Here is a 26,590-nt window from a genome sequence, read left to right as displayed (position 1 = left end):
GATTTTAAAGTGGCTCTCTTTGAATAAAAGGACAGAGAGCTGCAGGTAGCACCCCTGATCTTCTAGGGGAGGTCACCTATCTTCTCAAATGGATCTTCTACTTCCATAAAGTACAAGAAACAGCAGGAAGTCACCCTTCAAGCTACTTCTTTGTATCTCCGTATTTTCTCCTCTAGTACTCTATCTGAAAGCCTGGAACTGTATCCTGTCCAGTTGTGGTACATTTTATCGCCTACAGCAAAACATTAGTCAGAGCTCAAGGAGTTAATGCATTTCCTTCTCAGGTTGAAATGCTACCTTAATTGCATGGTGTTTATTCTTGGCATTTCCAGTCTCCTAAAGAGACAAGGTTACTTTGCAATCTCTTTGTCCTCATGTATGTGTGTGGAGTCTTGTTGAGGGGGGTAAAATGCTTCCAACTTACCACACTCAGAGAAAGAAATCATAAATCAGCAGGTCAGTCAGGTACTATTATTTCACCTTTCACGTTATTATGTTTTCAATACAATATTTCAAAGGATTTTGTTCTGCATAATAATTTATCAAGAATTACCAAAACTCTTAATGAGCTCAGAGAACTTCGGCTCCAATAAAATGAAACCTTTATCACAAATTGGTTGAGCCCATGACTGCAACTTAATCATTCAATTGTATGTAAGTCAAGTGTATTTTTATTTTGTAGGAATAAGTTCCTAGGGAAAGAAAACTCATTTTAAAACTTCGGGCCATTAAGCCTTAAATGGTAGAATGTCGGTGAAATAAAAATGAACTGGGCCAAGACTTGGGAAACTTGGAACCCAGCCATTGTTCTACAAGTAACAACTTCTGTGACATTGGGAAAATCTTCTAACCTTACTTGTTTTCAGTTTACAAATGTCAAAATGAGAGATAGGTCTAAATAAAGGCTTTCTAAAAATCCCCTGTAGTTCTAAAATCATATGAATTGTTGGAACACTGAACTTACAGTTTTCAGTGACTACTGCCATGTGGATTATATTCCTTTTTTCCTAGAAATTCTCCTCTTGCTGGCAATACTCATTAAATTGCTCACCATCAGAAATACAGAAGGAACAATATTTTCTCTCCTAATGACCTAGACAAAAATTTTCAGCATTGTGTGCTCAGTACATGTCAGGTATGATTCCATTTAATCCTCAAACTAACCCAGTGTCAGTTATTAAAATCCCATTTAATGGTTGAGAATAATGAAACCAGAGGGATTAAGCAATTTTCCTAAGATCACACAGCAGATGAGGCGTGAACATGCAGAGACTGAATTCAGGTGTGTCTAATTCCAGAGCACCTGCTCTCTATCTTTATTTTTAATCATTCAACACAATTAAAACTGTATTTCATACAGTTAAAATTGGTCCTATACCACCTGAAGAGTTAAGTTCTTCCCTATATTCCATGGAATGTACACTAGCCAGTTAAGAATACAAAAGAACAGTGATATGTCCTTTGCTCTACCCTTAGCTCCAGACAGAACCAGTGACCCAAAGCTACTACTCGTCTTGCAAATATATACCTTATGAGTTGGAAACAATGACAGGGGATTGTTAAATACCAAATCTTTGCCGCCAAGAGAACACAATGAACAACAAACAATTGGAAAAGTTTGTCACAGAGAGAATGCAACAGATTTGTGGAATCTCTTAAGAAAATTCAAACACTGAACTTTCCGTATGGGAATCATGACAAATACACATTTTAAAAGAAGTAAAACATCTTTAAAATTTCCCTAAAAATATCTGAAGTGGATTTCATACTAGAGCATGTTATTGGACTGATCCTATCAGATGCTAATAAGAACCTGAAATTCCAATAAGTATTACCGAAAAAGGGTAAAAAAAAAATTTAAAACTAGGACATGCTTCCCCCACTCAATCCCATAGCTATAGAAACCCTGTCCCATACAAAGCTTCAAGATAAAAGGGAACTTGAGTCTCCAGGGACATTCAGTTTGTTGCCATAATGGAAGCTGAGTCGAGGTCACTCATTCATTTACTTTAAAAGGTTTTGGTAACAGTGAATGAGGTCAAGATGAACCGTTGGTTTAGGATCATTATTGGAAACATAAACCACCTAACGATCCCCATTAGAAACAGGTTGATTTAATGTAAAAAGGAGATTAGTCAAAAAATAAAATTGCTAAAAGATGGGCACTACTGCATAAGCAAAAGATTAAAAGAAAAAAAAGGTTATCTTTTAAAAAATCTAAAGGTATTTTCTTCTGAAATATTTATGTTTGACCTCACATTTAATGTACATTAAGAGTTAGCTAGGTACAGTAAGCAAGAATGCAAAAATATTCTCTTTTTTAAAGGATATTAAAGAAAAATATTAAAGGAAAAGACTGTTGAATGGGAGAAAAAGAAGGCAAACTTCTTACTGTTGTTAAAATTGAGAGTCTTGTAAAGAAACTGACAAGTTCTTGGGGGAAGATGAGATATTTTCTGGTATTATGAAATGATTTTATTTGTAAAATTAACTGATTTCTGATTTACAAAGAAGAAGAAAAACTTGTTATTTCTTCTTTTATTCCTAATGAGTTACGTGAACCAATGTAGAAAAAGACTATCACTCTACATAAAGTCATTGCAAAGAAGTAATATAGATTCAGTTTCAATCCAATTAGAATCATTCAATTAGAGTTAAGGTTGCTTTTTGAAGAGAGAAAAGCAGTTTGTAAAGAATTGATCTTGAGTGATTGAATAAAATTGGTGAATTTGCTAATTCTTATGGCATTTTCTCTTTGAATATATAACTACAGAGTAAAACCTACTACCATTTTATTCATCTGTAGTTGAAAGAAGATAGAAATAAAGGCCAAGAGAATTTTTAAGTAACTTGGGTCATTAGAATATGTGAATGTTTATGTATATACATACAGTCACAAGCTTGTTCAGACACTTTTAAATCGAATGATGTATACCTCAAATGTAGTAAAGATGTCTAAATTAACCTCTCCTTTAAAGAGATCTCAGTAAAAGAATGAGGGAAATGTTGGGGAACATCATCCTTCTGTCATTTAATAACCCAGCCATCAAGTGTGAAAATCTGTCCTGCTCTCTTACCTTGTCAGTCTAATCCATCTAGCAGATCTGTCTACCATTTCCCAGCATTTGGGCCAAGTGTGTATTTATAATTGAAACCAAAAGCTTAAAGTCAGCCTTAATTGTGGGTCTAGTAACATTGCAGTACACTATTCTACCAATAAAGGAAATGGAATGCATTGTTTTCTAAAGCTCAAAGAGACAATGGTATAAAATGTAAGAAAATGCAATCAGGATAAACAATATAAGTTAGTATATTTATTTCTACAATGTCTTTTTTTTCCCTTTTTTATTAATTTTTTCAGCGTAACAGTATTCATTCTTTTTGCACAACACCCAGTGCTCCATGCAAAACGTGCCCTCCCCATCACCCACCACCTGTTCCCCCAACCTCCCACCCCTGACCCTTCAAAACCCTCAGGTTGTTTTTCAGAGTCCATAGTCTCTTATGGTTCGCCTCCCCTCCCCAATGAAGATCTACAATGTCTTTAAGCTTCATATTCAAGAAAGATAAAGGGCATAGATCAAATTTGAAATATACTAAGTAAGTAATTCCAGATACCAAGTGAATTTATTTTATTGTAAATCGTCATGTAAGCACTGATTTTGTGTGCATTGACAAAAATAAGTTTTATAATACTGTTTGTTATAAATCTGATTTGCCTTCTACCATAGCAGATTTGATTTTTACCCTTCTTCCTTTTCAGGTGCTGCCACAGGAAAGGAGGAAGTGGAAAGAAGAAAAAGGAGAGAAAACATTCTCAAAAAGTAATGTGGCAAGGATTTCCATGAGCAAAAAAAATGGACCTGTTCCACATTTTTAATCTTCTATTTCTATACATGTCCCTATAGTGGTCCTTCCCATAACTGTTTGAACAATCTCTCAATGGACTAATTTGAATATATTGTGATTTTCGTAACTATTAAGTACTTGTAAGACTGCCCCAAATTAACAATTTATAAAATATATTTTAGAAGAATGCTTTTAGTTAATGAATATACTAGAAGCTGTGTAAATGAATTCTTTACAGATTGCCAGTCTTGCTCAGTACTTAATTTTTGCTTGAAACATTTCCTACTTTTCTCAAATATATATATTGAGAAAAGTAGGAAATGTTTCAAGCAAAAATTATTTTTTTGAGAAATATTTTTTTTGAGAAAAGTAGGAAATATATATATATCTATATTTACATATATAGATATATATATGTAATTGCTTTATTATCTTTGGTTTTTAATAATTAAAAACATTTTAAATGTAGATAACCTGGTACCATCAATAAAGGCTTTATTCAAATTCAGCATACTTAGACTGAACATGAAATTCAACAAACAGTTTTTGTACATTTTTTTAAGTAGTTTCCATGCCAAGTGTAGAGCCCAACACAGGGCTCAAGCCCACAATGGTGAGATCAAGACCTGAGCCTAAATCAAGAGTCCAATACTCAACTGATTGAGCCACCCAGGTGCCCACCAATGAACAGTTTTAAACCACTAAACTGAATAACCACATTAGGATTTGATGCTTGTAATTACAGTGAAGAAAGGCAAAGAATCCTGGTTGGATCATCTCACTGATGTTTCTTTGTCTCCCCGAAGCTATGTATGACTAGCTCACTAAAATGTCAGGTGGACCAGAATGATTGGGCTATATAATTCACGGTAAAGAAGTTAAGTAACCCTGACCCAATTAGGTAAAATGGGATAAACTTTGCTGACAATGAAGTGTAAACATGATTAAATATACAAATGAAATAATGTAGACATGTTTGCTTCTGTCATTCATGATATTTACACTTAAAAATTATGCTGGATTCCCGACAAACCATAAATGACTCTTAATCTCACAAAACAAACTGGGGGTTGCTGGGGGGAGGTGGGATTGGGAGAGGGGGAGCGGGCTATGGACATTGGGGAGGGGAGGCAAACCATAAGAGACTATGGACTCTGAAAAACAACCTGAGGGTTTTGAAGGGTCAGGGGTGGGAGGTTGGGGCAACCTGAGGGTTTTGAAGGGTCAAAGGTGGGAGGTTGGGGGAACAGGTGGTGGGTAATGGGGAGGGCACGTTTTGCATGGAGCACTGGGTGTTGTGCAAAAAGAATGAATACTGTTACGCTGAAAAAATAAATTAAAAAAAAAAATTCTGCTGGATTCCCAAGATAGAATTTCAAAAGAAGGACAGATTTTTCCTCTCAAACATCTGCTTTGAGAAGACGATGTTACATACGGTGGATTCATACCTCTATGAATTAGATTCCTTTTCTTGCTGGTAATGGCAAGTATGTATTGAGCACCTACTGTGTGCCTTGATACCCCATCCATGATTTCATTAAGTCCTTATGATGAAATTATGATTTCATTCATAAATACTCTTATGAAATAGGTACTTTCGGAAAGGGAATTTTCAGAAGGGAAAAAATTTCATCAAAATTCATGCAACTGGTCAGGACAGGACAACTCTGATAATCTACTTTTTCCTTTATTACCAATATAGCTGCTTTCTTCCATCTTCACTGATGTTCCCCATCATCACATATTTCCATTTAAGCAAAAGAGGCAGGTTATAGAGCCCTGGCTCTTGGTCTCTCCAGGCAACATGAAGGGTGAAGTTCTACTTGAACACCAAATCATTACCTTCCCTAACCTCAACCCTTCTCACTTGTGGCTCTTGAACATAGAGTAAAACATTCTCTCTGCCACTGTTCTCTAACAAAACTTGCTGTGCCTTTTTGCTTTGGTTCTCCTGTACATCCCTCACTGAGATCACTCACAGTCACATTTTAAACATTAAAGAATAGAGAAAATGAAACCTTTCTAACATTTCCTGGCAATAATTTCCTTTTGGTAGAGGATGAAAATGACTGTCAGCTTGCTCAGACTGAAGCTTCCTGACAGTAGGGCCCATGCCAATCACCATTTGCAAGATTCTCATGGCAGAGGAGGTAACATGACAGAAATTAAGTAAATCCAAAGTAATTTTTAGTTCGGAGGTTATTCCAGTTAGGTCATCTAAAAATTAGAAACAGAATATAGATAGATAGATGATAGATAGATAATAGATAGATGGAAGATAGATCTTTTTTCTAGTTGGAAATATGCATGAAATGATGATTTCTGACCTGGATCTGTTGCTGAAGCAAATTGATTTTGTGTTGTTGCTGAAGAAGCTGCTGCTGTTGTCTTGCAATCTGTGGAGAAATTGCACATGAAAAATTTAAAAGTATAGTGTAGTCCCAGGGGGAAATTACCAATGTTCTCTTGCTCCAAGTTTGATTTGACACTGATTAAGATGATGAAAATAGATGTGCCTGTGCCCCTACAGTACCAGCAATTCATCTGTAAGTAGGATCAAACAAGATATTTAGTTTTCAGAACAGTTTCTTTTGGTCTAAAACAAATGGAGCCTAAGACACTCCAAAAGTGATCCAATCCAGTATGAAACGCTAGTATGTCGGATATCCCTCTTCCTTCCTGGCAATACGTTAAGAAGGTAAGGCCTTTGGCATTTTTAGCTCTTTTCTATAAAAGAAACTACTGCATCAACTTGGGGATGTTGTGACCTGGGAGTTCAGGGTGGTGCAGAGTGTTACATAGTGAGAGGCTGTATTCTTCAGTGAGGTTTCAGTATTTTGTTTATATTCGTAAATACTGCCCTCATTTCTGCCTTCCACAAACTTCTGAACGGCGAACTCCTCAGTGCACTCCATATGGTTTCTGCTCTCATTCTCCACTAACATGATTCATAATAAAAGTTGCCCGTGTCATTTTTAAACTTTTTTTTAAGGTTTATTTACTAATTTTGGTGGGAGAGAGTCGGGAGACAGGGCAGAGGGAGAGGGAAGGAGAGAATCCCAAACAGACTCCATGCTGAGCATGCAGCCGGATGCAGGGCTTGATCTCATGACCCTGAGATCATGACCTGAGCTGAAATCAAGAGTCAGAGGCTTACCTGACTGAGCTACCCAGGCACCCCTAATTTTTTAAATTTTAACGTGTTTTCTAGATTTCACCTTTTGTCCTTTCAGCCAAATTCAACATTCAAGTTCTCTCCCTTGATTGTGAACTTTCTTCCTTGGCTTCCACAACAGTACATTTTGCTGCATTTGCTCCACCCTTAGTCTGCTCCTTCTCGGTCACCGTCAACTGCTCTGTCTTGCCATTCAATGTCGTAGTTGTATCCCTAATTCCTGAATGAATGCCAAGTACTTATGAATTTCTTTCTCTAGCCTCTGCCTTTGCTTTCAGCTTCAGACCCATTTTTCTAATGACATTCTCAAAGGAACTTCATATTCAACAAGTTCAAAACTAAACTCAATTATGGTTATATTCATGCTTTTATTTTATATTAGGGACAGGGTTTTAAAAAATCCATTTTTTCAGGGCACCTGGGTGGTTCAGAGTGTTAAAGCCTCTGCCTTCAGCTCAGGTCATGATCCCAGGCTCCTGGGATCAAACCCCACATCGGGCTCTCTGCTCCACAGGGAACCTGCTTCCTCCTCTCTCTCTGCCTGCTTGTGATCTCTGTCTGTCAAATAAATAAATAAAATCTTTAAAAAAATTTTTTTAAATATATACATTTTTTCCCTAAAGAAAAACAGAAAGGAGTGGTAGGAAAAGGAATATCACTCTTTTCCTTAAATGTGGCCCTTTCCTCCCACATATCAATATTTCAGCTGATACTTAAATGTTTTTATCAGCACCTTAAGTATTTACCAAGAAACTGACCACTTCATAACCCTATGTACTTCCTCCTGTTCCAAGCCACTGTTCACTTTTGCTGGGTTATTTTAATAGTCTCCTATTTTTCTTTCTGCTTCTGCCTTTGCTCCTTACAATCTATAATATACCAGTATCTAGAAAGATCCTTTTAAAATATAAGTTGGGTCATTTTATTCATCTTTTCAAAACCTTCTGTCTCACTCAAAGCAGAAACTGGTGTCCATATGATGCCTGAAAGACCCTGTATGATTTGGCCTCCTGCTATCTCTCTGGTTTCACCTTCTCCTGCTCCTCCCTTTGTTTCTCCACTCTTGCTACTCTCCTCTCTTGTCTCCTGAAGACGCTAAGGATGCTCTTATCTCCCAAGGATGTACCTGCCTCTGGGTCTTTGCACTTCCTTCCCCCTCTATCTGGAACCTTCTATTCCTAGATAACTGACTGCTCACTCCCTCTCCTCCTTCAAGTCTTTATTCAGATGTGACCCTGTAATTGAGGTCTTCCCTGAACACCTGTTTTAAAAGAGCCTATCTCTCTACCTGGCACCGTTATCCCCAATTCTTTTCTTTTTTTAAATCCCTTATCAACATCTACTATATATATATATATAGATAGATAGCTATATATATATACATATCTATATCTATAGATATATAATATATCTATAATTACCTATAGATAATAATCTATATAGATATATAGATAATATATCTATATAGATATAATTATCTATATAGATATAGATATATCTATATCTATAGATATGTATATATCTATAGATATCTATCTATATATATATAGATATCTATCTATATGTATATATAGATATCTATAGATATATATATCTATATATAGTAATATATAGTAATATATAGATATATTACTATAATTAATATATAGTAATATAGATATATTACTATATATAGTACTTGCCTGTTTACTACCTTTTCATAATTAGAATTCAATACACTGGGGATATTTATCTGTTATTTTTTGGCCTATCCCAGTAACTAGAATACAACCTGGCATCAAACTGGTGTTCAATAGATATTTATTGAACGAAAAAAATGTAGAATGGAGCTCAGAGTCCAGTGGAAAGGCTGGTCAAAGCACAAGTTCATTAACATCTCTAAGGGCTGTAATGGGAATATTAGAGACCACAGAGTAGGACACCCTACAATAAGTAGGGAGTTTTAGGAGGAGGGTCAGAAGAGCAGTTCTCAAGAGAAGATATACCTAACCTGAATCTTAAGGAATAAGTTATTAAATGCCCTTCAGACATTTCCCTGTGTCCCGATAAAAAGATCAGTGACCACAAGAGTGATGATTATGCATGCCAGCACTGCATGGTAGGGAAGCTGTGGGGGAGTAAAATGGGCTCTAGAAACCTGACCTGAAGCCTTTCAGAAAGGATCTTCTCTCAGGCTTTGTAGGCATCATTGCTTAGCATCTTTCAACACAGGAGAGAAATTCTGGAAGAACCTAATGATTTCTAAAATTCCAAGGATAATGTCAAAAAGTGAAAAATTCTAGAATCCTTTGATGATATGTGGGGCCAGGATGTGAAAGAAAAGAAAAAGGACTTTGCTCTATTAGTGATCGCTCAGATTTTTTAGGACTAATATGCCCTTAGACCCACCAAAGTAGTGATTCTCTACAAAGAAATATCCCTATCTGACCTACAGTTTCAGAAGCTCCTAGAATTTTCTTGAATTCAGATGTTTGAAAGAATTGAGAGTTATGAACAAGAAAAGAGTAGTGTTTTTCTAGACTGTCACAGGTGAGCATTCTGAATTTTTATCATGGGGGTAAAGCAAGAGAAATATGGGCCATATTCAAGAACAGGCCAAATATATCTTTAAGGAAAATGATGAGGTATTTCATTAAACATGAAAGCATCACCTTTCAAGCAGAGACAAACCACCAAGTAGGGAAGAGTAAACTAAAAGGGGGGTCTCTTCAAATGTGATATGCATATTTCTTCTTTCAACTCTGCTAGTTTGCATTTTGAAAACTGCTAAGATTTTGTAGGGATGTGTGGACACACAAATACCCTTGATTAAATAATGGTCTTCTTCCACTTGGGATGGTGAATGGACAGAGCCCACATATGGGATGGCAAAAAGGAGTTAGCCCCAGAAAAGATGTACCATGTCTATATACAAATTCACCCTATGACACCCTCTTTCTTCTCTTCCCTTTGCTACTACTTCTAAGTAATAGTTCGTATACATTGCCTCCATTTTCCTACTACACACTTATCCATTCTTACACCTCATTTCTACTACTAAAGCTCCACAGAAGCCAGTCTTAAAAGGCCAACAATGAGAAACTAAATGACAAATCTAGTAGCTTTGTTCTTCCGGAATTGTTCATTTTCCTTTCACTACCAGGTATCTCCCAAGAGTCTACCCTTAGTTCCATTCCATTTTCTAATGATATCACCATTATTCTAATTTAGGGCTTACAAAGCTGCCATCCCCTTGCATGAAACACTCTGGTTCCAGATATTAATATGGCTACCTCTTGCATATCATTTAGATCTGAGCTCAATTGCCAGATCCAACCACCCAATCTAAGAAACATTGCCTTGCCATACCAGTCAATATTTATTAAAAAACTCTAATTACATTTCATCAAATAAATTATCACTGTGTAAAATCATTTCATTCATTTCTCTTTTCCTTTGTTAATCCTCTCACTCTCTCCTCCAGAATTTAGGGGGTCTATCTTTCTGGTTAATTGATATAGCCTCAGAAGTTAGCACCATGCGCAGCACATAAGAATCATTTGATTATTTGTTGAATAAATGAATGAAACTTATCTACCCCCGTGGTTTAAACTACCCTATGTAAATAAACTAACAAATTTAGTTCAACTCTCTTTTCCAAACTGTCAATTGGTATTTCTAGTTGTTTTTTTACATACCTCCAGTTAGATAACCTGCCAAGAGCTCTAATTAAACACTATTAAAAACCACCTGCTTTTCCAAATTTGCCCTCCTCCTGACTTTACCCAACACCCAGGTTCAACATTTTTCCTCATTCTTTTGCCCACTCAAAGAATTCAACTAATCATATTTTTCTCACTTGTTTATTCTTTTCTTCTCTTTTCTGTGGTCATTTAGTTTAGATTCTAAACTATCTAGTTTAGATTTTCACTCCTTATTGAATTTATTTTAATAGGCATCTAACTAAACTTCCTGGGCCATCATTCATTTACTTCACTTGTTGAATCCTACTTATTCTTCAAAGCTCATACCAAGCCCGTGTTGAATGAAATCTTTCATGGTATCTCTGACTGGAAATGCTCTCCTGACACACCATGATTCTATTTGGTGCTTCCCTCATGACCTAGCAGAACTTCACCTTGGTTATAATGACTTCCATGTTACATACCACTAAAGTAGTTGATAAGCTTTTGCAGATCAAAGTGTTTGCTTCCTTTGTATCTTTCTCTTTTATTTATTGATGTGAGGTGGGAAGAAAGGTTTTTATTGATCTCTGTGTGCCTAAAAGAGTGTCCTATCAAGAGCAGGCAAAATGATGTCTAAGGAGTTTGTGTCCCCAGCTCCTACTCACCTGTTCTTGTTGCTGTTTGGCCAACTCCATTTGCTGTCGCTGTTTCTCAATCTGAGAAGCAGCTAGTTTCTTCTGCTCATCGTGGGCAGCCAGTAACTGCTCCCGCAGACTGGTCAGCTGATTGATCATACCCATGAGCTGCCTCTCCTTCTCTGCTAGGCTTTCGGGAGTCCCTGAAAATAACATGACAATAAAACACACAAGAAAAGGGAAGTGAGAAGAGAGTGATTATTCAATGACAATGATTCTGTTGTACAGAGAACTGTTCTAAATAGAAGGTTAACACACAAACACATGCTTACTTTCTTTCAGATTTTTTTAACTCCACAGTGAGAAGTGATGGCTATTTCCCTTTTATAAAATATCAGAATGAACAAATATTTTGACTGTTTTTTATGTATGTCAAGTAATAATCTATAGGTTTTAATTTGCACAAGTAAATCAAAAAATGGCTGGGTGAGCATCTACTGTTTTAGTGTTCTATGCTGGGATCTGACGAATATAACAAGAAGCCTAGAACACAGCTTCTTGCTCTAAGTAGTTTTTTAAATCAAATTAAAGAGGCAAGACAAAAATATGAATATTTAATAACCATAATTGCTAAGAGATCAAGTTATTATTATCAATAATATGATTCTCCTTTCCTCAAAAAAGAATCTTGTAGAATTAGAACCAAGGAATTCTATATTAAAAAGGAGAAAAAATCTAGCCAATCAAATTTTAGACATTTTCTCATATGCCACTCAGAGGCTTTCTTCAAAAATAGGATATAAATAGCAGGGAAAATATTCAAGATTGAGGGTATAAATTCAGGCTATCATGAAATAATGAAATATGTTTGAAAAACTAAGAGATCACATTATAGCCGCCAAAGATTATAGTTAAATTCAAGACTTGGAAAAGAAGTCACAACAGTCATTTACAATTTAAAAAAATGCTCACAGTATTTAAAACACGCTATGAATCTTCTTTGTCAGGTTAAAATACTTATTTGATACACCAAAAATGTGAACTGTTCACTGAAACAGGAACAATATCACTTTTAATTGTTCTTTTAAGATTCACCAGATAGACAAGACCCCTATGGTAAAGTACTCACAGCAGGAGAGAACATACTTTTTAATTACAATTTTCACTTTTAATATAAAACACTAAGCACTATTTTAATAATGCATTTGCCACCTGTATATGTAATTAGATAGAAGTATCTGTTATAAACTCAGTCACCCTTCCCCATCCCACTATATTTCTCTCTAAAACTTTATGTTGAAAAACCACGTGCTTTTTAGGAAGTCGTAGCTATAGTTAGTGGCTTATAATTTTCACAGGCCAATTTGGGGATGGAAATAAAGTTTCTAATATAATTCAAATAAGCTAGAGAATAAATATCTAGAAAAGAAATTATGAGTGAATAGAAGTCAAGAATCATGCATTTTATTCTTTATTATGAATACCTAGCATTATTCAGGGCAGGTGCCCAATAAATTACTACTAATATTTCATTACACTTTAGATATTTGGATTCCACTGAGAAGAACACTTATTGTAAGAATAACAACAATATGATAGTTGCAATTAGAATTCTAAAAATAAATCATCTAAATATATACTCGGGAGTTTTTTAAACAAAATATTAAAGTGATGGTACAATGTATATCTCCATACATCATTAGAAACCACATTTGTAGGAATACCTACTTAGAAAAGTAATACACATCAGGCCTTATAATCCTCATTATCTTCAAGGGATAATTTCACTTATAAAAATCTAGCCCAGAGGCATCTGGGTGGCTCAGTCAGTTAAGCATCCAACTCTTGATTTTGGCTTAGGTCATGATCTCGGGGAATTGGGATTGAGCCTGGCATCAGCCTCTGTGCTGGGCGTGGAGCCTCCTTAAGATTCTCTCTCTCCCTTTCCCCTTCTCCCCTTTCCATTCTTCTTCCCTTTCTAAAAAGCAAACAAAAACAAACAAAAAAACTAGATGAAGAAAACTATAAGAAATGAAGATAAGTATTTAAAAATGTTTTATGGGTGCCTGGGTGGCTCAGACGTTAAGCGTCTGCCTTCGGCTCAGGTCATGATCCCAGGGTCACAGGATCGAGCCCTGTATCCGGCTCCCTGCTCAGCAGGAAACCTGCTTCTCCCTCTCTTGCTCCCCCTGCTTGTGCTCCCTCTCTCACTGTGTCTCTCTCTGTCAAATAAATATATAGTATCTTTTAAAAAAGATTATTGTTAAAAAAATAAAAAATAAAAATGTTTTAAATGAAATATTAGAAAAAATCTCAATGTCAAATGGGAATAATCAAATAATTATGGAACATCCAAATTGTAGGGTATTTTGCACCCATGAAAAACCTATTTTTTAAGAATATTTAATGGTATGGAAACTTGTTCATAACATAAAATTAGGTGAAAAAACTGGGTAGACATAAACACTTGTGAAAAGAAAACCTACTGAATGCGAGAAAATTATATATCTGATAAAAGATTGATATCCAACATAAATAAAGAACTCATACAACTCAATAGCAAACAAAACAAAATAAAACAAATAAATAAAATCCAATCCAATTAAAAAAAAGGACAGAGAATATAAGTATTTTTCCAAAGAAGACATACAGAAGGCCAGCAGGTACATGAAGGGATTCTCAGCATCACTAATCATCAGGGAAATGCAATTTAAAACCGCAATGAGATCTCACCTCATACCTGATAGAATCGCTATTAACTAAAAAGAAATAACAAGCATCGGCAAGAATGTGGGTAAAAGGGAACTTTTGTGCACTGTTGGTGGGAATGTAAATTGGTGCAGCTATTATGGAAAATAGTATGAATGTTTTTCAAAAAATTAAAAAACAGAACTATCATATGATCCAGCAATTCCACTTCTGGGTATTTATTCAAAGAAAAATGAACACACTGACTTGAAAAGATATATGAGCCCCCATATATAGCAGCATTTTTTACAATAGCCAAGATATAAAAACAGTCTATGTCCATTGATGGAGGAATGGATAAAAAAGATACAGTGCATACACACACACACACACACACACACACACACACACACACATTGGAATAATATTCAGTGATAAAAAAGAATAAAATCTTGCTATTTGTGACAATACAAATAAACCTTACAGGCACTATACTAAGTGAAATAAGTCAGACAAAGACAAACACCATATGATCTCAATTATATGTGGTATCTGAAAAATAAAGAGAGAAACAAACCAGAATCCAATCTAATAAATTCAGGAACAGATTAGGCAGTTGCTAGAGGTAGGAATAAGGGGTGCGTGGAAGGGCTGAAAGGGGTCAAAACATACAAACCTTCAGTTATAAAATAAATCAGTCATGGGGGTGTCATGTACAGCATGGTGACTATAGTCATAATACTGTACTGCATATTTGAAAGTTGCTAAGAAAGCAGGTCTTAAAAGTTCTCATCACAAGAAAAAAAATTTTGGAACTGTGTATGGTAATGGATGTTAATCAGACTTATTGTGATTATTTTACAATATACACAAATATCGAATCATTGTGCCCTTGAAACTAATACAATATTGCTTGTCAGTTATACCTCAATTAAAAAAAAAGAAAGAAAATATTTGTATAAAAATCTCAATGTATGCACATATCTATATTTATAGACAAAAAGACTAGAAAAATTCATCTATGTATTAATAGCAGTTATTTCCAGGTGATGGAATTATAAGCCATTTTAACATTTTCATACTTTTAAAGAAAATTTTCTAAATTGCATTATTATTTACATACTTAGAAAAATATATTTCATGTATAATATGTGGAAATATAACTTAAAAGTTTAAGGTGACATTATCCATTTACATAACTGGTGTAATACCAATGTGTAAAGAAACATATTTGTTTGTTGATGAGTATAAGCAAATATCATTTGACATTCAGTATATGAAAGATTAACAAAATCCTTTTGTCTTCACTTATTTATATTTCAATGATTCTCAGATACACACTTTGTATATTTTAAACTCTCTGAGTCTTACAATGAATACTGTCTCAGAGTCAATGAAATATTAAGGTTTATGCCAACCCTGAGTTTGTCCTCCAGCCCTAGTCACTTACTTATAGATGCAGAACAGATATATCTCTGAGTGCAGATCTCGGTTTTAAAATTCAACATGTATAAGGCGGGGCTCTACCTTTTCCCCATTTTTTAAAGAATTATCACTCAACCAACATTCTAGGTTAGAAATATTAACATCATCCTCAATTCTCTTCTCAACTACCCATCCTCCTGTATGCAATTTTTCAACAAATCATGATAATTTTTTTTCTCAAAATAGCTTTGTGGCAGTTTTAATTTTAATTAGTCAAATGTATTTCTGCAATATTATTATGTTCACATGAGTAAATAACCAGTGATAACAAAAGGGTATACAGTGAAAGATCTCTGAATACTGTTCCTTCAGAGTAATAATAACTGCATCATTATTATTATCATACTCTTGTAAATGTAGATTCAAGCATATATCCGAATACTTCTATACTTGCCTATCAGAGCTGCTGTAACAAAGTACCACAGATTGGGTGGCTTAAACAATAGAAATTTATATTTATTGACTAGAAGTCCAAGACTAAGTTGTCAGCAGGTTGTTCCTTCTGAGGGTTATGAGGGAAGGAGCTGTTCCAAACATTTTTCCTTGGCTTGTAGATGGCCATCGTCTTCCTGTGTCTTCATGTCACTTCCTCTTCTTATAAAGACAGCAGTCATATTGAATTAGGATTTACCCTAATGGCCTCATTTTAACTTAATTACCTCTATACAGACCTTATTTCCAAGTACAGTCATATTCTGAGGTACTAGATGTTAGAACTTGAACATATGAATTTTTAGAGGGTTACAATTCAAGCCAGAACAATTTCCTTTACAAAAAGGACACCATAACATAAATGCTATTTTAACAACTGAAACACCCAGTCACCACTTAAATGCTGTTTTAGAGTATGTAGGGAGAACTCTTGTTCCAGCCTTCCTTCCCCATCTCCATAGACATTTTTCATCTTTTCCCGAATTATCGTAGCAACCTGGGGCCTGAACTCACACCCTAAGATCTAGACCTGAGCTGAGATCAGGAATTGGACACTCAATGGACTGAGCCACCCAGGCACCCCTGGAGCCTTTAATAGAACTTCTTCTCACTAATTTTTGTCTCTACAAGTCTATCCTCAAACTGGCACCAAAATTATCTTCCTAGAAAAACAAATCTTCTCATGTAACTACTGTTTAAACACCTCCACTTCTTCCTCATTGTCTTTGGTTAATATGTCAATTCATTCTTAAGAATGAATAAGCTCCTTCTAATTATGATCCAACCTCTCACTTCCTTTGTTCATCCTAAATTCTAGTCATAATGAATTTTCTACCATCCTCCACAAAGGACACCATCCTTCATAAGTGTCTTACCTTGGCCATCCTCTCTCTAAACATTCATTCTTCATGCTCCAGGTCATGTGTCTTATTCTTTAAGACTCATATACTGACTCTCACTAATAACAGTTGTTCCCTTCTTTTGGAACTCACACAGTGGATATCTTTATATATTATTTAATCATTGTATTATAATTCTTATTTTCACATTTGTTTCCTAAAGTTAGGAGAGATAGCTATGACGGCAACAATTGTAAATTACCAACTATTATACCCTCATTACCTACTAGAAGACCTGGCATATCGCAAATTATCTAAAATTTTAATGACTAAATCACTTTCCTTTAAACCACTTTCAGGTTTAGGAATGCCATATAGCTAAGAGAAATGGGGAGATGTATTATCTTACATAAGTTACACTAAAGTTCTGGTTTGGGCTTAAGAGTTGAGCCAAGGAACTTGTTTTGCAAAAGAAAATTTCCCCACTTTTATAAAAGTACTAAATTAAGATGGAGTAAGCTCTACAGCTTCATCTCTAAATCATCATGGTGTTCATAATAATTCTCTCCCAGTGCATGGGGAAGGTACAATAAGTGGTCTATGAATACTAGAGAAACTAGTTAAGAGTCACAAAATAATCTATGACTTTAAGTGTGTGTGTGTGTGTGTGTGTGTGTGTGTGTGTGTGTGTTATGGGTGTGTAAACAACATCACTGGAAAACCCAGCAGACTCCCAAACAAAAAGAGGAGCTACTGTTTCTTCACTCAGATTTAGATTTTTGAGAATCATACAAGTATAAAACACCATGGGGCACAAACTTGTATCTATGGTCTAGTTCAAGAGATTCAGATAGCTGATGGTATGAGTTCATGTTTGTGTGTGCCAATGACAGTAATTTATTTCCATGTTTCATTTGTTTGCACTCTTAAGTGTTTTAATCTATGCTAGTCCTGCTTCAATTCCCTTGGAATTAGGGATTATTGAGGTAAGAGGCAAACATCTTCTGTTTCAGTTCTTCCTACTGCCTGATAACTCTAGTCATGGTAATTGTTTGAGTGATTGCTGTAGTCCTGTGTGTTCCACAGAAGTATAGGTCAGAACATTCCTTAGTGTAATGTGACACAAGTCATGAAAGAAGGGAACCAGCTTTAGTTATACCCACTTGGTAAGAGATATCACTATCCATATATTGTTATATTCTTTCATCTTCCTCATTTTTTATATCTAATTCATTGGGAATCCTATCAACTCTCAAACATATAAATTAGTCCATGAGTCTTTATTTCTAGTACAATCTCTTAATCCAGGCCATCATAATCTCTTGTCTTCCCTATTATAATTGTTTTCTACCCATTCTACCTGCTTCAACTTCTTTTCCTACCAGAAGCTATTCTCCAAGCAAAAGTTCAGAGGGATCCATTTTTTTTCTATTTTATTTTATTTTTTCTTTTCAGTGTTCCAACATTCATTGTTCAGGCACCACACCCAGTGCTCCATGCAATAAGTGCCCTCCTTAATACCCAGCACTAGGCTCTCCCAACCCCCAATCCCTCTCCCCTCCAAAACCCTCAGTTTGTTTCTCAGAGTCAGAGGGATCCATTTAGAAAAGTAAATCAGATCATGTCACACACCTGTTTAAAATCATTTCATAGCTTACACTGCACAGAGAATAAAATCCAAACTCCCTACCTTACTAAACCCTGAATGATCTAGCTCTCATCGTCTCTGGCATCATCTCTTCCATTTCTCTTTTGTAAAAGTGCTTCAGTCACCTGGCCTCCTTTGAGTTCCTCCAGTACCAATACACAAAGTTTAAATGGGTTCAAGAGCATTTTTTAAAAGTTGTTCCCATATTAGAGTCTGTGCGCTCCAATGGTTTCCCATGGATAAGTCTTGTCCTAGAACAAGAGTTCTCAGTCTTGGCACTATTGATACTTTGGATTAGACAGTTCCTTTTCTGGGGACTGTGCTGAGCAGCATCTCTGGCTAGAGGCTAGTAGCAGTTCCCACCTAGTGGTAAGAACCCAAAATATTTCCAGACAATGCCAAATTTCCCCTGTAGAGAACCCCCTCAAATGATGGACTTTTCTCTTTCATTCCATTTGCATATACCCAAAGAGTTCGTTCTATGTCCCTCATACTATTCTAGGTGTTGGGAATACCACAGTGTCTAGGCCAGACAAAAATGTCTCTGCTTCAGAGACCTTACATTTAAACAGAAAAGACAGTAAATTACCAGCTCCAACCAGATAGTAGTTTAGATGTCAACTCCTCAGACGGTCTCTCTTGAACAATGAAATTAAGGAAGCCCCAATCTCACTTTCGGCCATATCATTTAATTTTTATTCTCTTCATAGTAGTTAACACCATATGCTGTATTTTATCAACATAGTCATTTAGTTATTGACTCTACCATAGAGTATATGCTTTATGATAGCAGAATACCAGTTTGTTTTGTTCAATGCTGGATGCCCAGCATCTACAGAGTAATGCCTAGGACAAAGCAAACATCACATCACAACTTGTTAAATAAATAAAGTAAACTTCATGAGAACAGAGAAAAGTCCTTGATTGACTGATAATGTGCAATTCTATGCATAAGGAAAACCCTCATCAGGATGACTCAAATTGAAAATGGTCTTGAACACATTTAAGAAAAATAATAAAAAAATTTGTGGAAGCTGACATTTCCCCAATATTGTTTTATTCCACTCAAATGAAATAGGTACATGGCTTGAAATTAAATGATCAAAATCAAAGTATCTATATACTGCTATTGTATCTAGGCATTATTATCCAAATAAAGGAAAGGTAAGAGTAAATTTACTCAAGAAGAAGGGAAAAGGTCTAGAATTTTGAGACACTAAAAGTAAACTGGGGATTATGTTTCTTCCTTCAAAAATTTACCACAAATTTAATTCTTTGTTACAAAGCAACAGCCAATCTTTTCAGGGTTTTGTTTGTTTGTTTTTTCCCTTCAGCAATTGGTGTTAGACTATCAGTATTATAATTTGGATTAGACTTTATTTTATTTTATTTTTTTAAAGATTTTATTTATTTATTTGACAGACAGAGATCACAAGTAGACAGAGTGGCAGGCAGAGAGAGAGGAGGAAGCAGGCTCCCTGCTGAGCAGGACCCTGGGATCATGACCGGAGCTGAAGGCAGAGGCTTTAACCCACTGAGCCACCCAGGTGCCCCTAGAATTTATTTTAATTTTTTTAATGGAAATATTGTTATTCTCAACTGGTACTCCACTTGAAGAATCTAAAAATCATTAGTTCTCCTGCCTTTAAAAATTCTGCCTAATGAAAGCGGCTCTACTATACCGTAAGCTTTAAAAGGGCAGAAACCTATCTACTCTATTTGCTACCATTCTATCTCCAGAACATAGCACATAACAAGACAGCAATATTTGTTAAATGAACTAAAAATATAATGAATAAAAACTAACTTAAATTAATCTAAATGTACAACTAAAGATTTTTTCAGTGACACTTTTTTTTTAATTAACATATAATGTATTACTTGTTTCAGCAGTACAGATCTGGGATTCATCGGGCTTATATAATATCCAGGGCTCATTACAACATATACTCTCCCCAGTGTCCATCACTCTTATTGAACAAAAGAGAAAAGGCAGATTCCCTCATCAAAGGTACTAGTGGCATCATTCCAATTCATTAAAGGAGTATTTTTTGGGTTAGCCAGCTTATAAACATCTATGAATTGGTCTTTTTCATTAAGAACAAACTTAATCACACTTTGATAATTTAGCTACCTACCCTTTACTGCTACATAAATATCCTGAGAGGTTAGAGTCAATTAAAATTATATAAGGAATACCATTATTTATTACATGATGGAATACAGTAACTGATATGCTACCTTACCTGCCAATACTACACATATTCTTACTTTACAGATTTCTATAATTATTTTTAAAAAAACAGTGCTTTTTGGTTTTTTGCTTCAAAGATCTTAAAAAGAGGCCTTCAGCCTGAATTTCAATATATCTACTATAGGAAGCTTTCAGTTATAAGGCAACTGACATAAGAATGAAATGGAACATTGACAAGTAGCTCTGATCTTTACCGTTTTTATCCTATGGTTGATGATTTGCTTCTGAGATACTATAAACAAGATGTGTGTATTATCACTTTCATAGTGAAAGCAAGAGTTGTTCATGTTCCTTTTTTTTTTCTTACTCTATACTATTTCTTATTATGAATATTTACCTTTAATGGAAATTATAATTTTACAAACTTTTCCCAAGATTATTCCATCCACCTCCTTGGATATTCTATTTAAAATGTAAAAAAAAAAAAAAACAAAAAAAAACTGTTGTTGCGTGTTTTGTTGTTTTGTTTTGTTTTTAAGGATTTTATTTATTTATATGACAGAGAGAGACACCAGCAATAGAGGAAACACAAGCAGGGGAAGTGGGAGAGGGAGAAGCAGGCTCCCCACTGAGCAGGGAGCCCGATGCGGGACTAGATCTCAGGACCCTGGGATCATGAACTGAGTCGAAGGCAGATGCTTAAAGGACCAAGCCACTCAGGTGCCACCTGGGTTTTTTGGTTGTTGTTTAAATCACATTAACTTTGCCACATTTCCAGACTTTAATGTAGTCAATAATAATCTTCTCAAAACAAGGCATTTTTATGGTCATCCTTTCATCGAGTAAAACATCCTTTCATCGAGTCCCAAACTTTGGGTCAATGGTAAATGAGTAGTGTGCAAGGGAAAGGTAAATATATACATAAGCTAACAATACAAAACAGTGTGTGTGTGCTAAGGGACAGATCGAAGCACAGAACAGAATATCCTGACTGCATCTCAGAGGGCGCTGCATCCAGCTGTGTTGGGTCTGGAAATGTTTTCAAGTTTTAAAGGATTTTAGAGATCATCCATTCCAACTTTACTGAGGAGAGACTGCCAAGCACCATGCAAAGAGCACAGGCTTTGAAGACAGGCAGGATTAGGTTCACATCTTGACTCTGTCACAACTCAAGTATGTGGTTTTGGATAATTAATCTCTCTCTCCTCTCTCTCTCTCTCTCCCCGTCTCCACATCTTACTACGTAAACTGGGAATAAAATGTCTCTGTCACAATAATTTTGTAAGGAAAATGCTTACAAGGTGCCTGTACATAAATGGGCATGTAATCAATCGCAATCTGTAACTGTTTTTTAAATGAGCAGAGGAGGCAATAAACGAAAAAGAGTTAAACTGATTTCCACAAGTCCTTGGAGGAATTGCGGCAACATGACACTAGTTTTGCTTTTTTTGTTTTGTTTAGTTTTGTTTTATTACATCATGCTTCCCTAAGAAGAAAAATGGAGCTTAAAAGAGGAGAGAGTTTCAGGTTAGTTCCGTCATCTAATAATCTGCATAGTATAAATTTTGGAGTCCATATATACAAGAAAAAAAATTATGGTTTTAAAATTATTTCAATTTTAGAATCTTCACATCCCTTGCACAAATGAATACTTATTAAATGAATGAATGTATTTTTAAATGAGAAAAAAATGTTAAGGAAGGCATATTTTCATTTTCACATACAGAATCAGATTTAATATGTAAGAGCATCTGTTTAAAACATGCATTATTGGGGCGCCTGCATGGCTCAGTTGGTTAAGCATCTGACTCTTGGTTTTGACTCAGGTCATGATCTCACTGGTCATGCAATGAGCCCTTCATTGGGCTCTGCTCGCTGGGAAATCTGCTTGAAGATTCTCTCTCTCTGCCCCTTTCCCTATTTGCTCTCTCTTTCTCTACAATAAAATAAATAAATCTTTTAAAAATTTAAAAATAAAAAATAAAACAGGCATCATTAAGTACCTTCTTTGAAAGGTATATAAAACTTCTTAATTCATGAACTAGATCATCAATACAGAAATCAATGAGAGCCCATGTCTGACCATTCTCTTTCCATCACTTACTATGTTTATACACTGGCATAAAGCCTCTGGCATTCTGGGACAGAACAAGTTGTTGATGGGCAGAAAAGAGAAAGTCACTTTTTTTGCTTTTACAGACCTTGCCAAACTTACTTTAAAACCTTATATGCTGTGGACTGGTAGTCTTTCTCCGGTTCTCACAAAGCAGTGTTTTGCTTTGTTTTGTTTTGTTTTGTTTAAAGTGAACACATTACTCATAAGCAACCACAGAGGAACTATAAAACAAGCTTAGCAGATTAAAAACATTAAGCATTCACTTTATTTAGAAGTAAATGACTATATGTTATGAACCTTCCTCACGGCTGACTCTTGCAATGAACAAATTTCAGATGCAACAGTTCCCTCAAAAAGTAATCTACATTTCCAACCCCTTCATAAAAATGTGCAGACATATTTTTTAGGTTAAGGTGCAAATGAAATAAGTCACAAAGTTATTATTAGCAAAACCTGTGATTCTTAAATAGTTTTCTTGATTTTAAAAGAAAGGATTTAAAACAGCTTTCAAAGTGTTATAAACCCTTACATACCTAAACTGGGATTTTAGTTTCCATGTTTCAAATTTAAAATTTCTAAGGATCCCTTACTAGATTTATTACCTGGGACCTGATTCTTATTCCATGCCTGCTTGTTTACAAATTCTCTAATGTTATTTAAACAGAATTATCTCTTTCAAGCCACATACTGAATCCATATATCTCTCTTATCTCAAAATGTTACGTCACCTACCAGAGGATCTACTTTAACCCACATGTTGAATCTAAAAGCATGTATTTATCCTGAGTTCTGAGCGGCCAAAGTGTCACTGAATAGGTTATTTCCTCGAATCTGTTACTGGCATTCTAGAGCAGTCGGGTGTTTGCCTTTATGTTCCATCTTCTAGAAAGAACAAAATTATAGCTTTTTTAAAAAGCCAATTTTTTATTACACCAACTGCAGCTGGCATTTTTCTGAATACCGGATATAACACTTCCCCGGCCTAAATTAATGCCTTCTGAGCACGGTGAGAAAGGGTCTTCCAGGGATATCAGTGGGAAAGAAACTAGGCTCTGAAGAATTCTTTACATAAGGCAGGTGGGGAAACTGATCTGGCCTCACCTGAGAGACCAAGAGAGGAAAGCTTTTCTAACTTCATCAAGATAGAATTATTTGTGAGAATTTTGCATGCAGATTTTTTGGTCAGAATTCTACAAAAAAAAAAAAAAAGTCCATAAAATATGAACTCTGCAATGACTTTATTGAAAGGCAAATGATCTGTTTAGATGAGTCAAAGCTGCCATGGGTCCCCAGATACTGTGCTCAGGTGAGGGGCCAAGGCAATGACCTTCAGTGTAATAGAACTTCATGTGAACTAAAAGAACGTGTGACAGTCCCGGTTGCCAACGGGAGGGCAGACATGGTTTTGTCCCCTTCTCAGGAGCTATGAGGCTCTAAGAGGTATTTCTTCACCTCTCACACAACCCTTACTCTGTGCTTCTGCTACAGGTAACAACAAAACATTCGTAAGCTGACCAGTCACACAAGATAGCTGACTGGTGAAGAAGAAAGAAAGAATTTCTTCAGGCAGCTCATCTGTGGATACACACGTATTGATGGCTGACCAAGCTTTTCAGTCAAACGGTTTCATTTTGCAAAACTGGATCTGGTGTCTTTTTTGGATGTTCTTTACAGGGTTGTCTCAAATGTACCTTTAAAACCTAATTACTTCACATTTCCAAAATACCAGACCATAAAATGGCATAAATTCTAACAGGTGAAAGAATCTAAGATGAAAAATAATTTTATGCTCTCAGAAGTGGATGACCTTTACCAACCCACATTGTTTCTTGAAAAATGAGATTGACTTTAAGTGGGTATGACAACTATTTACGGATAGCTAAAATATCCAAACCAAATGCTATTATCTCCCCTATTTTTAGAAGTTTATCGTTTTAACTTTTAGAACAGTAATAGCAAGAAACCCTTCTTTGAACTTTGCCAAACTATAATATTAACCGTTGTCCAAATGCCCTGAAAGTTACTCACATGCAACAACTTGAAGCTAGTGTTTGGGAACTGTGCTCTGCCCTCACTTGGCTACAGTTTTAGATATTCAAGAATGGACGTGCTCACGCTCATGCACACGTGCACACATACACACACACACACACACACACACACACACACAGTCATTCACTCACACATTTTCTGGAACTAATTAAAAGTTAAATGAAAACTGACCAGGGTAAACAGAGGAGAAAAGTTTCAATTGACAAGACCTGGTAAATACTGTGAAGGCTGTACTTGTCCTAACATATGCAAAGAGTCTATTAAATATATTATTCTCAATTATCATTAATCATCTAATAGTTGAATAACTTCATATTTCCAGATTAAAAAAAAAAAAACCTCACACTTACCTTTCCCTATCTCAACTCAAAACAGTGAGCACATACAGGAGACTTACACCTTTATTCGCTTCATATTAAAAAAAAAAAAAAAAGGCTGCGAAACAGCTAAGCCATTGTTCTCACGTAACTTCTGAGGTGGCATGAAAACCACATTCCTGGGCATGGCATAATCATAGTGTCTGACCCCCCAAGAACCATTAAGTCAAATTCATTTACCCCCAGAGAGCTACACACTATTGTATCCTTTCCACTTTCTCGCCACCTATGAACAATGGAGAGTAATTGCTACTGTCACGGGCAGTCAGTAGGAAAAGTAAGCCAGCGCTGTTTCGCCAGTTTTCTGCCAAACCTATCCAAGCACCTAATAACCATGCCCCCAACAGAAGAAAGATCCACAGATGCTTTTTAAATGCATCAGAAAACAGCCTTCTGAACAGAACCAGAGGACAATAACCAAACTTATGCTCTGAACGCGAAGCTTAAAAAACTCAAAATTAAAGACGGGACTTCTTTTGACCATACTGCAGCTCCCTGAACTAACCCCACAGGCAAGCCTGAAAGGAGAGCGGAGCTGCTTTCCTCCAAGCTTATCATCACTGCTGGGGCTGCTTTTAAGTCTGACTTGTGAAGAAAACAAGGGAGGGAAAAATGTTTGTCCTCCAATGGAACGAGATCACAAGGCTTGGAACAGGCGGTCTCCTCTGCTCTACTCTCAGTTATCACCTAGGTCAGAGGAGAATAAAGAACCTTGGAGAGAACACATCCTGTATCTTGGGTGCAAATGGGTTAAAAATCCAAAATAATAATATAAAGGATCTGCTGCCTCGGAAGAGAAATTTCTCTGTTCCGTTTAAACATGGTCTTCAAGCTCTTCAAGGCATATAAAGTATTATCTGTTTGAATTTGATTCCATTATAGATTTTGGTTACTGAATGTGTTCATTAGCCCCATTCATTCTCTCACCACCAAGGCAAACTTCATCAAAACCTGAATATACGCAAACTTCAAACAGAATGGATGAGAAGTGAAAGGCTCAGTCCAGCATTTTCTGGAAGTTTCCGTATGCTGGGATGCTAGTCTCCTGCCTTTCTGTAGGAAGCTCCAGTGCAGTAGAGCCGTAAGAAAGACAATCGCCTTTTTCCTCGGGAGAACACGTGCCCATACATACATATGCAAAAAAGTTATTTATACACATATTTCTACATGTATATTAATATAAATCTGGTGATATTTTAAATATATTCAGCTTCTACCAAAAAATATAGAGTAATATATAACTAAATATTTTAATATTGATGAATAAGTATTTTTTTCTCAAAATTAATCCTTTAGAACTCAGAATCAAGCATGCTATTGGCAACAAATAGAAAATCATAGACTGCCTACTACGCTTTGAGAAAACTTTAAAATGAACTGAAATGACCATTTATCTCTATTTTTTATATGAGAAATTAAATCCTCTCCCACTGTA

General features: G+C 35.7%; 1 protein-coding gene across 5 annotated transcripts in view; it reads right to left on the bottom strand.

Moving 5' to 3' along the window:
- Window positions 1-26,590, bottom strand: part of SOX5 (SRY-box transcription factor 5) — a 999,188-nt gene that overhangs the window by 198,935 nt on the left and 773,663 nt on the right. For all 5 annotated transcript variants that reach the window (XM_046013235.1, XM_046013233.1, XM_046013234.1 and 2 more), the window contains 2 exons: window positions 11,355-11,527; window positions 6,177-6,245 (listed from right to left, as the gene is read on the bottom strand). In XM_046013235.1, the coding sequence (XP_045869191.1) occupies window positions 6,177-6,245; window positions 11,355-11,527 (242 nt within the window). The remainder of the gene's footprint in view (window positions 1-6,176; window positions 6,246-11,354; window positions 11,528-26,590) is intronic.

This window comes from Meles meles, chromosome 7 (assembly GCF_922984935.1).
Source record: "Meles meles chromosome 7, mMelMel3.1 paternal haplotype, whole genome shotgun sequence".
NCBI lineage: Eukaryota > Metazoa > Chordata > Mammalia > Carnivora > Mustelidae > Meles > Meles meles.
Note: the sequence above shows the minus strand (reverse complement) of the source record. Positions and strands in the feature narration are given on the sequence as shown.